At 39.8% G+C, this 13,034-nt stretch overlaps 1 protein-coding gene across 5 annotated transcripts in view; it reads left to right on the top strand.

The window, feature by feature from the left end:
• The window catches only part of LOC127450868 (protein TANC2-like), a 225,407-nt gene that overhangs the window by 188,765 nt on the left and 23,608 nt on the right, over nucleotides 1-13,034 (top strand). For all 5 annotated transcript variants that reach the window (XM_051715295.1, XM_051715297.1, XM_051715299.1 and 2 more), the window contains one exon: nucleotides 11,144-11,272. In XM_051715295.1, coding sequence (XP_051571255.1) covers nucleotides 11,144-11,272 — 129 coding nt within the window. The remainder of the gene's footprint in view (nucleotides 1-11,143; nucleotides 11,273-13,034) is intronic.

The following is a 13,034-nucleotide window of genomic DNA, read 5'->3' on the forward strand; positions in this document are numbered from 1 at the left end:
ATCTCATTTTTGTGTACAAATAATGAACGTTTGGCACTCCTATCAAATAAGTCAAGAAAAAGGTGTTAAAAATCACAGTTAATATTCATCACACTTGAAACGTGTGCAAATGTTCAAGCTGTGTGCATTGAATTGTTGGATCCAGTATTTCCGGTATAAAATAGTACAGTAGCAGGGGTTAAATTGGGCCGGCACGGTCCGGAACGGCATTCCGGCACCTACGATCAAAATTTTAAAAAAATGCTTGTTTGTCAATCCATTCCATTTATTGTGTTCTCTGATGCGGTTTTTGTTCAATCATTTTGAAACATTTTGTCTCTATTTAGCGAGTGTATTTAGAGTTCATATTTGCTCTTGTCAGTTGCAGATGCTGGTTGCACCCCCGCATCCAGATGTGCGTTCCGCTTCTGTGCCGTGCTGTTGTCCAATCTCTGTTTCAAAGAAATTGTGTAATATGGAAACAACTGTTCATCCGTTTCTTATATACACTGATATGCAGGAGCTATTTTGCTTCGTTTTGTTAAAAAGCTGTATAAACGAAGGGGTTTTGAATCTGGAATCACTCACATCCACTCACATGTTGCAACATCACCCGATTTAAGGGCTCCCCCACCTCGGAAATCCCAGTTTAACCCCTGTACAATAGTATGGTAGAATGCCATTCCCAACATTCCCTTTGCTTTACAATTTGGGCTTTTTTGGGTACCCAACATGCTCTGCTTCCTTTGTGTCATATATACAGGTGCATCTCAATAAATTAGAATGTCGTGGAAAAGTTCATTTATTTCAGTAATTCAACTCAAATTGTGAAACTCGTGTATTAAATAAATTCAATGCACACAGACTGAAGTAGTTTAAGTCTTTGGTTCTTTTAATTGTGATGATTTTGGCTCACATTTAACAAAAACCCACCAATTCACTATCTCAAAAAATTAGAATACATCATAAGACCAATAAAAAAAACATTTTTAGTGAATTGTTGGCCTTCTGGAAAGTATGTTCATTTACTGTATATGTACTCAATACTTGGTAGGGGCTCCTTTTGCTTTAATTACTTCCTCAATTCGGTGTGGCATGGAGGTGATCAGTTTGTGGCACTGCTGAGGTGGTATGGAAGCCCAGGTTTCTTTGACAGTGGCCTTCAGCTCATCTGCATTTTTTGGTCTCTTGTTTCTCATTTTCCTCTTGACAATACCCCATAGATTCTCTATGGGGTTCAGGTCTGGTGAGTTTGCTGGCCAGTCAAGCACACCAACACCATGGTCATTTAACCAACTTTTGGTGCTTTTGGCAGTGTGGGCAGGTGCCAAATCCTGCTGGAAAATGAAATCAGCATCTTTAAAAAGCTGGTCAGCAGAAGGAAGCCTGAAGTGCTCCAAAATTTCTTGGTAAACGGGTGCAGTGACTTTGGTTTTCAAAAAACACAATGGACCAACACCAGCAGATGACATTGCACCCCAAATCATCACAGACTGTGGAAACTTAACACTGGACTTCAAGCAACTTGGGCTATGAGCTTCTCCACCCTTCCTCCAGACTCTAGGACCTTGGTTTCTAAATGAAATACAAAACTTGCTCTCATCTGAAAAGAGGACTTTGGACCACTGGGCAACAGTCCAGTTCTTCTTCTCCTTAGCCCAGGTAAGACGCCTCTGACGTTGTCTGTGGTTCAGGAGTGGCTTAACAAGAGGAATACGACAACTGTAGCCAAATTCCTTGACATGTCTGTGTGTGGTGGCTTAACCCCAGCCTCAGTCCATTCCTTGTGAAGTTCACCCAAATTCTTGAATCGATTTTGCTTGACAATCATAAGGCTGCAGTTCTCTCGGTTGGTTGTGCATCTTTTTCTTCCACACTTTTTCCTTCCACTCAACTTTCTGTTAACATGCTTGGATACAGCACTCTGTGAACAGCCAGCTTCTTTGGCAATGAATGTTTGTGGCTTACCCTCCTTGTGAAGGGTGTCAATGATTGTCTTCTGGACAACTGTCAGATCAGCAGTCTTCCCCATGATTGTGTAGCCTAGTGAACCAAACTGAGAGACCATTTTGAAGGCTCAGGAAACCTTTGTAGGTGTTTTGAGTTGATTAGCTGATTGGCATGTCACCATATTTTAATTTTTTGAGATAGTGAATTGGTGGGTTTTTGTTAAATGTGAGCCAAAATCATCACAATTAAAAGAACCAAAGACTTAAACTACTTCAGTCTGTGTGCATTGAATTTATTTAATACACGAGTTTCACAATTTGAGTTAAATTACTGAAATAAATGAACTTTTCCACGACATTCTAATTTATTGAGATGCACCTGTATACACTGATACACTATATTACCAAAAGTATTCGCTCACCCATCCAAATAATTGAATTCAGGTGTTCCAATCACTTCCATGGCCACAGGTGTATAAAATGAAGCACCTAGGCATGCAGACTGCTTCTACAAACATTTGTGAAAGAATGGGCCGCTCTCAGGAGCTCAGTGAATTCCAGCGTGGTACTGTGATAGGATGCCACCTGTGCAACAAGTCCAGACGTGAAATTTCCTCGCTACTAAATATTCCACAGTCAACTATCAGTGGTATTATAACAATGTGGAAGTGATTGGGAATGACAGCAACTCAGCCACGAAGTGGTAGGCCACGTAAAATGACAGAGCGGGGTCAGCGGATGCTGAGGCGCATAGTGCGCAGAGATCGCCAACTTTCTGCAGAGTCAATCGCTACAGACCTCCAAAGTTCATGTGGCCTTCAGATTAGCTCATGAACAGTGTGTAGAGAGCTTCATGGAATGGGTTTCCATGGCCGAGCAGCTGCATCCAAGCCATACATCACCAAGTGCAATGCAAAGCGTCGGATGCAGTGGTGTAAAGCACGCCGCCACTGGACTCTAGAGCAGTGGAGACGCGTTCTCTGGAGTGATGAATCACGCTTCTCCATCTGGCAAGCTGATGGACGAGTCTGGGTTTGGCGGTTGCCAGGAGAACGGTACTTGTCTGACTGCATTGTGCCAACTGTGAAGTTTGGTGCAGGGGGCTTATGGTGTGGGGTTGTTTTTCAGGAGCTGGGCTTGGCCCCTTAGTTCCAGTGAAAGGAACTCTGAATGCTTCAGCATACCAAGAGATTTTGGACAGTTCCATGCTCCCAACTTTGTGGGAACAGTTTGGGGATGGCCCCTTCCTGTTCCATCATGACTGCGCACCAGTGCACAAAGCAAGGTCCATAAAGACATGGATGAGCAAGTTTGGTGTGGAAGAACTTGATTGGCCTGCACAGAGTCCTGACCTCAACCCGATAGAGCACCTTTGGGATGAATTAGAGCGAAGACTGCGAGCCAGGCCTTCTCGTCCAACATCAGTGTCTGACCTCACAAATGCGCTTCTGGAAGAATGGTCAAAAATTCCCATAAACACACTCCTAAACCTTGTGGAAAGCCTTCCCAGAAGAGTTGAAGCTGTTATAGTTGCAAAGGGTGGGCCGACGTCATATTAAACCCTATGGATTAAGAATGGGATGTCACTTAAGTTCATATGCGTCTAAAGGCAGATGAGCGAATACTTTTGGCAATATAGTGTATTTACAGACAAATTTAAGAATAACATAGTAGTATTTTTATTCAGGACTACATGTTTATTAAGTGTAATTTAGTTATTTACTCCCAGATAAACTGTAAATTAGCACAAGCCTCAGTGTTTTGCTGGGTTAGTCATTACTTCAGTCCCCCATTAAAATCCTGTCAAGCACAAACACTCACATTCATTTCTCACTGTGTTAATATTTGAAGTCAACTCTGTATGAAACTCATTCTACTGAGTCTTTGAACATGTCTACAAATTGAATGGAGTACCCCAGAGACAGAAAATATCCCACATAATCCAAACCCTAAAAGTCAACAGACACGTGTTTCAATTTCCTTAAAATGTCAAGGTCAGTCAAAACTCTTAGTGATTACTGTGAAAGCTTTACAGTTTTATGAGCCATTTGAGTGCTGGAGCAGGTCCGGGCTCCTGATGCAGCCCTGTTTCAACAAGGCGAGGACATCTGTGTGAATCTCCTGCAGGTTTTATTAAAGATTTGTGATTTGAGCTCCTGGTTTTGGATCCACATGTGAGCAAATACCACAGTCCACCTCAGTAGCTCACACTGCCCTATTGTAAGAAGTTTCATGAGGGGCTTTTGTTAAGTTTTAGAATAAGGGGCTTAAAAACTTGGATGAAAATGCCAATAAATGGTAAAACACAATTTTTAGAGAGTTATTAATTAATGCTTTTCATTATTTAGCGATACAGATTATATTGGTGATCATATAGGACCAATATTAGGTCATTTTTATTTGTATAGCACTTTTCACAATACACATCATTTCAAAGCAGAAAATGAAACTATAATATCTATAAAGTCTTAGAGTCGTCATTGTTAAAAAAAAAAAAATATATATATATATATATATATATATATATATATATATATATATATATATATATATATACATATATATATATATATACATATATATATATATATATATACATATATATTATTGGGTACTACATTGGTTTTCAGCTATATGGTTATCTATCGTTATCGGCCAACATTTCAATATCAGTGCATCGCTTTTCATGATGAGTGAGCAAATGATGAATTGTTATAAATAGTGCAATTCTATTAGTCCTGTATCAGTAAGTTGTATTAGAGATGTCATCTTAAAGGTAGAACAAGGATTTACTTTAACAGTGTTTAATGTTCTCAACCATCTTCACCTCTTTAACTATAGCTTTTATTTTTGCAGAAGTGCAGCACTTTTGATATCATGGCTGCTGAGGCAGACAGTGAGATGACTGGCACAGAATTCTTTTAAAAATACAGAAATGACTCTTATTCACTCACAGTGCTCAACTGATGCTGTCATGGTCACGCTGTTCTTTTACAGAGTGCATCTGTCTGCTTTAAACTGCACATCTGTGATTGAAGCACCTATTTTACAGCTCTTACATAAAACTGTAGAGGAGGTACAGCAGAAAGGCCATGTACTCCTGCAGGTACAGACATCATTCAGATGTACAATAATAGGTGAAAAAAATCCCTTAGACTTACATTGGAGGAGGGACCTAAGCCCTAACCATATGAACAGATAGAGACTTGAGGGTGGACTCTTTTGACTTGAGCCTGTAAGCAACCACCCAAATCACCAAAGAAACCACCTAGCAATGCATAGCAATCACACAGAACACCTTAGCAACCACCTAGCAATGTGAGTGTCCCCCAGTATTAATTAGTTTAACTGTCCATATTGTGTGTTTTTATGTACATATGTGAGGGTACCTGTGTGTGTGTAGGAGTCTGCAGGAGAACATGTCAGCACTCATAAAAGTAAGTCTGTCTGAAAGATTAATCAAATGCTTCCTGAACTGAGAGATCAGACTGGTTTAGAGAGGGGAAGATGTGATGAAACAGAGGGAGAGAGAGAGAGGAGGTGAGGGAATGAGTGGGTGAGAAGTGAAAGAGGGAAAGAAATCAAAAATGTAAGAGGAGAGAGTGAGAGCGATAATAAGCATGAAAGGTGTGCATGCATGAGTAAGAGAGAAAATAAGAGAGAGAAAGAGGTGAGGAGATCATAAGAGAAGACAAACAGATGAGAACATTGATAAACAATTAGATCATGTCAGTCACTCGCTTCACCCTTCTGCTGTAAAATCAACTGCTTAAAAACATCTGCTGTCTTCTACTTTGTTGGTGTGAGCTGGGAAAAGGTGTGCAGAATATGTGTAGGAGTTGCTCACATTTACAATTATTTATTTATTTATTATTTATTTATTATAATAAATATATTTATATTTTAAATAAGCATCCCTGACCCTAATTATGAGCAGTACACCTTAGCAAACGCCATCACTAACAACACACCTTTGAAATTCCATATTAAAGTATTATTTGAAGACTCAAACTGGCCTTCTTGTTCTATCCCATTTTTGAGATATGGAGGCACATGCTCTTCATCAAACATTTAGTGTAGAAGGCAGACAAGCGTTCTGAACCTGGGCCATGGTGGGGCTGTAAAACTGCAGTCCATTGATGGGGGCCAAAGTCCTTGTGACGCAGTTCTAGTGGCCATAAATCCAGCAACACTGTGATGCCAGCCAGACAGTCTGTACTGCAGATGGTGGAGGGGGTGCATGTTGCGGAAGAGAAATACTGGTGTCTAAACAGGACATTTTTGCTCTCTTGAGTTGATACTTTTGACAGGTACCCTTTACAAAAATGTACCATGGGAACTATAGTTTCCACCAATACCATAGGTTTATAGTGGTGCTCGCTCCTATTGCTCTTACTTTACAGTTTTGGATTTTATCAAACCCCCAAATCTGAACACCCCAGCAACAACAACATAGCAACACACTAAAAAAAGTCAGAACACCTTAGAAACCGCATAGCAATGCCCTTGAAACGACCAAGAAAACACTAACAATCATGGAGCAACACACCAAAAATCCTCAGAACACCTTAGAAACTGCAAAACAATGCCCTGGCAACTACCCAGAACACCGTAGCAACCACAAAACACACTAAAAACATTCAGATCACTTTAGAAACTGCATAGCCATTCCCTAGCAACCATTCAGAACACTATAGCAACCACATATCAATGCACCAAAAACACTGAGAACACCTGAGAAACCGCATAACAATGCCGTGGCAACTGCACAAAACACCCTGGCAACCACATTGCAATTAACCAAAAACACACAGAACACTTTATAAAACTGCATAACAATGCCCTAGCAACCACCCAGAACACCCTTACAACCACATAACAATGTGCTAAAAACACTCAGAATACCTTAGTACCTGCAAAGCCATGCCCTAGCATCCATCCAGAACACCCTTGCAACCACATAGCAATGCACCAACAACACTCAGAACACCTTATAAACCAAATAACAATACCCTGACAACCACACAGAACATCATAGCAACCACAAAGTAACGCAACAAAAGCACTCAGAACACCTCAGAAACTGCATAATACCCTGGCAACCACCCAGAACACCCTAGCAACTACATAGCAATGCACAACAACACTCAGGATATCTAAAATAAATGCATAGCAATGTCCACCCAGAACACCCTACCAAAAACACTCAGAAAACCTTAGAAACTGCATAGCAATGCCCTGGCAATCACCCAGAACATTTTCTTATGGAAAATGTAAAAATCTAGTTGCTATTGCAATAAACTATAGACCTTATTCACGCTACACCATCTTTGATTTATATTGGGAATGACAACGAGGCTATGAGGGATAGACTTACAGTCTCTTCAGTGGCACGAATGAAATGGCTAAGATTGCTTACACTGTTTTAAAGAGCTCGTATTATGATTTATCATGTTTACAATAGGAACAATAATTATAGTTAGTATGGTATATTCTCAAGACTAGGTATCTAGTGTTCTAGCTGAAACATGATTATGGTTTCTTTGGAGTTTCTCTTAGGGAGATTAATATTTGAGTTGTTGTTTCACACATGCACAACATCAGGAAGTTGTAATTTGTTCACATATGTACCATGGGATGATGGGTGTTCCTGAAATCTGTCTTAGATTAAAACACCTCAAAGGAAAACAAACTGCTTTCCCCACAACGTATGGTTCAAGCTTACTGCATGGCACCTTGCACCACATTGCTGGTGGCCGTTCAGCCCTAGCGTTCACGCTAACATGCAAGACACAATAATATGAGCTAATGCTAACTCTGTTTATGAACAGTTTCAGCTTCTCTCCAGCTGCTTTGAGGCTAGGTTCAGTGACCACCCACTCTGTTCTTACTATTTTAATATAGCAAGCCACCATGAACTTTCCTCTCATGGTACTCCCCTTCTTCCTCATTAGCAAAGAAAACAAGCCTGCACACATGCTCAAGGAAGCTAATAAGCACACACAAGCGAAACAAACACAAGCTCTTACACATTTTGTCAAGTTTTCTCACACACACATAAACTAAAGGTTAAGTTCTATACTAACAAAAATGTACAATGCTGAGTATTTCTTATTTGCTAACATTAAAGGTGCACTAAGTAGGTTTTTGCTAATTAAAAAAAGTTTTACACAAAGACATGAATACATTTTTTTTTAGAAATATGTTGCAAATGATGCACACTTATATGAGATGAAGACCTGTCATATCAAAAACCCTGTAAAGGCTGTTTAATTTTACATGGACCAGGTCGCCCCCTCATGCAATGACTGAGATACTACCACTAATAATGACAACAATAATAACATGTTTACTTTAAATAGTGCTTTCAGCCTATGCTCAAACATAAAAGTACATGTAAACAAAACAAGCAAACCAAACAATAAAACAACAAATTAAATATACTTACAGACAACAATGGAGTCCAAGTCAAGAGTAAAACAGTAAAGTCTGAATGAGTGCAAGTGAAAAGATAAAATGTCCAAACCCTCCCTGCTGGAGTCGTGAAATAAACCGCTACTACCTGCAACTCTCACGGCACGAATCACGGTTAAGTGAAACACAGACTAAAAGAACAAAACAGATGATAAACATATTCCTTGTAAAGCGTCTGCATTTGATAAACAAGCTTCGAGTATCCATGATGATGGGTGTTGAGTATAGAGTCCAAACCACAAGTAGGCCTACTACTGGGGCCGAGAGAGTGAGTAAGAGCCAGCTAAAATCTTACTTGGTGCACCTTTAAATTGTATTGTATAAAGTTGTGCTCAAAAGTTTGCATACCCTTGGAGAATTGGTAATATATGTACCATTTTTAAAGAAAACATGAGTGAGCAGGCAAAACACATTTCTTTTATTTCTTATGGGATTCATATTCAACTGTAGGTTATAACAGAATGGCACAATCATAAAACAAAACATGGCAACAAAGAAAAAAATGAAATGACCCCTGTTCAAAAGTCTGCATACCCTTAGTTCTTAATACTGTGTATTGCCCCCTTTAGCATCAATGACAGCATGCAGTCTTTTGTAATAGTTGTCTATGGGGCCCCAAATTCTTGCAGGTGGTATAGCTGCCCATTCGTCTTGTCAAAATGCCTCCAGGTCATGCAAAGTCTTTGGTCGTCTTGCATGAACCGCACGTTTGAGATCTCCCCAGAGTGGCTCGATGATATTAAGGTCAGGAGACTGTGATGGCCACTCCAGAACCTTCAACTTTTTCTTCTGTAACCACTAGAGGGTCAACTTGGCCTTGTGCTTAGGGTCATTGTCGTGCTGGAAAGTCCAAAGGCGTCCCATGCGCAGCTTTCGTGCAGAAGAATGCAAAATGTCTGCCAGTATTTTGTGATAACATGCTGCATTCATGTTGCCATCAATTTTCACAAGATTCCCCGTGCCTTTAGAGCTCACACACCCCCAAAACATCAGTGAGCCACCACAATGCTTCACAGTGGGGATGGTATTCTTTTCACTATAGGCCTTGTTGACCCCTCTCCAATCATAGTGCCTATGGTTGTGACCATAAAGCTCTATTTTGGTCTTGTCACTCCAAATTAGTGTGCCAGAAGCTGTGAGGCGTGTCAAGGTGTTGTCGGGCATATTGTAACCAGGCTTTTTTGTGGCATTGGCTTCTTTCTGGCAACTTGACTATGCAGCTAATTTTTGTTCAAGTATCGTCGTATTGTGCTCTTTGAAACAACCACACCGTCTTTCTCCAGAGCAGCCTGTATTTCTCCTGAGGTTACCTGTGGGTTATTCTTTGTATCCCGAACAATTCTTCTGGCAGTTGTGGCTGAAATCTATCTTGGTCTACCTGACCTTGGCTTGGTATTAATAGATCCCCGAATTTCCCACTTCTTAATAAGTGATTGAACAGTACTGACTGGCATTTTCAAGGCTTTGGATATCTTTTTATATCCTTTTCCATCTTTATAAAGTTCCATTACCTTGTTACGCAGGTCTTTTCTGCTCTCCATGGCTCAGTATCTAGCCTGCTCAGTGCATCCACGTGAGAGCTAACAAACTCATTGACTATTTATACACAGACACTAATTGCAATTTAAAAAGCCACAGGTGTGGGAAATTAAAGTTGAATTGCCATTTAAACCTGTGTGTGTCACCTTGTGTGTCTGTAACAAGACCAAACATTCAAGGGTATGTAAACTTTTGATCAGGGCCATTTGGGTGATTTCTGTTATCATTATGATTTAAAAAGGAGCCAAACAACTATGTGATAATAAATGGCTTCGTATGATCACTATCCTTAAATAAAAGACAGTTTTTTTTTTTTTTTTTTTTGAATGATCAGTCATATTTTCAAAATCAATGCCAAAATGTCACAATTTCTGCCAGGGTATGCAAACTTTTGAGCACAACTGTACATAATCAGGGCCGTAACCAGTATATATATATTGTGGACACATCCCCTCCAATATTCAGATTTGTGGTTGACTGATATGTCTTTCAATGGTTGATTGTGAAATTAATACATTTAGACCCCCCAATCTCAATATGTGGTTGTATGTATATTGTATGTATGCATATGTTTGTCTGTATATTGGCATTATATTGGCCATCAGCCAACCTGCTCTCTAGTATTACCAGTACATAGTATTATTGTACTGCTATAGTATTTTTATATTCTTTAACCCTTATATGTTAAATATAATTAACAAATTACTCTGATTTGGAAATTTTAAAAACTAACCCAATAACTTTCATAGTTCAAGTTGTCACTGTCAGCTTTTAAAGCTGTCAAATGTTGATTCATTTTGAGCAAAATGAAAAGTGTGAGAACAAAATGATAGTTTGATGAAAGAAAATCCTCATCATCAAGTGAGAATGAGGGAGGCATTTGATTGGATGTTGCTGGTATTTTAAACTCTACGAGAGCTGTTTATCATCAGCACAGATTCATTATGTCATTCAAACTTTGTCTGAAGTTATAATAGAAGTTTTCAACTCACAGGAATTTGTTTGCTAGAATATTTTTGCTTTATTTAATAGTTTCACTTTACTTACTTAGCTGGGGAAATGAATAAGGTTCACTGTATTTCCATTATTATTGTTTTGTGTTCTTTCTCTGTTGAATATATATGTGGGCGGCATGTGTTTAAATTTGGAGTGTGTCAAAATTCAGAATTTTAATAAACTTCTAACAAATCTCTCTCTCTCAGCCACTAGTTCAGCTCACCTGGAGGATCTAGCATATCTTGATGAACAGAGACAGGCGCCACTGCGCACATCTTTGCGCATGCCACGTCAGAACTCCGGTTCAGGACGCTCTGGACAGGCAGACATTAGAGGTTTATTTTCTTTTTGTTTACCTATTAGTGCATGTGTTAAAATTTTTTCATTTCAAAGCCTATTCAGTACTCTGAAACTTGGTGATTAGCCAATCATAATAGAGGTCATTTACATATATTTAGGTACAGTAGCAGAATCAGGCTGTTAAATTCTAAAGGTCATTATTGTTGCAAATAACCTTGAGTAACATATGTGGTAAAGTGTGTAATCTCTGCACGCTAGTGTCCCCTGTCTTACATAGGTGAGCCAAACAGACAGTCTGCATTGGCTAAACCGGTATAGCAATATCAGGGTGTTCGGGATTCTCAAACAGAGCAATGTCAACCTGCAAATATTAAGATGGTATAGGCAAAAGTATTTTAAGGTCAATAAAAGTACATTCATCAGCAAAAAAGATAATGAAATGTTGCAGAAAGGGTGAAATTACACACAGCATGTCCCACTAAAACTCTCAACACTCCACAGCTCTTCTGTGGACCCCCCCGTCCTGCTGTTCTTTCTGCCTCTGTTTCCCCTCCGGGCTGCCATGCCATAATCTGTCTCCTGTCCAGATCGATATATTGACTTCCTATTAGCATGAGCGCTGGCTCATCTGTCAGAGCTCAGCCTGCTCTCTAAAGCTCACAGTCAAGACTCCGCATCCTAAATCAGCCTCATGGAAGGGGTGGGAGAGTTCTGTGGAGAGCTCTCTCTCTTTCCCCTTCTCTTTCTGTTTCTCTTTCTTTTTCTCTTTCTTTATGAAGAAGAGATGGAGGTGCACTGTATCATGTAGTAGTAAAACATGTCCTGGTGTTATTTCACAACAAAATCAAAAGGAAAGAAAATAGCATTTAATCATTAAAATGTATGCATCTGGCAGATGATTTTATCAATACATATTGGATATACTGCAAATAAGTTCTTAATGATATTTTTGTCTGGTTTTCCAGTAAAAAAAAAAAAAAAATTATATATATATATATATATATATATATATATATATATATATATATATATATATATTGTAATATATATACACTATATTGCCAAAAGTATTCGCTCACCCATCCAAATAATTGAATTCAGGTGTTCCAATCACTTCCATGGCCACAGGTGTATAAAATGAAGCACCTAGGCATGCAGACTGCTTCTACAAACATTTGTGAAAGAATGGGCCGCTCTCAGGAGCTCAGTGAATTCCAGCATGGTACTGTGATAGGATGCCACCTGTGCAACAAGTTTTTTCAAATTTTCTCGCTACTAAATATTCCACAGTCAACTGTCAGTGGTATTATAACAAAGTGGAAGTGATTGGGAATGACAGCAACTCGGCCACGAAGTGGTAGGCCATGTAAAATGACAGAGCGGGGTCAGCGGATGCTGAGGCGCATAGTGCGCAGAGGTCGCCAACTTTCTGCAGAGTCAATCGCTACAGACCTCCAAAGTTCATGTGGCCTTCAGATTAGCTCAAGAACAGTGCATAGAGAGCTTCATGGAATGGGTTTCCATGGCCGAGCAGCTGCATCCAAGCCATACATCACCAAGTGCAATGCAAAGCGTCGGATGCAGTGGTGTAAAGCACGCTGCCACTGGACTCTAGAGCAGTGGAGCCGCGTTCTCTGGAGTGACGAATCACGCTTCTTCATCTGGCAATCTGATGGACGAGTCTGGGTTTGGCGGTTGCCAGGAGAACGGTACTTGTCTGACTGCATTGTGCCAACTGTGAAGTTTGGTGAAGGAGGGATTATGGTGTGGGGTTGTTTTTCAGGAGCTGGGCTTGGC

The sequence above is a fragment of the Myxocyprinus asiaticus genome, chromosome 13 (genome assembly GCF_019703515.2).
Source record: "Myxocyprinus asiaticus isolate MX2 ecotype Aquarium Trade chromosome 13, UBuf_Myxa_2, whole genome shotgun sequence".
Classification (NCBI taxonomy): domain Eukaryota; kingdom Metazoa; phylum Chordata; class Actinopteri; order Cypriniformes; family Catostomidae; genus Myxocyprinus; species Myxocyprinus asiaticus.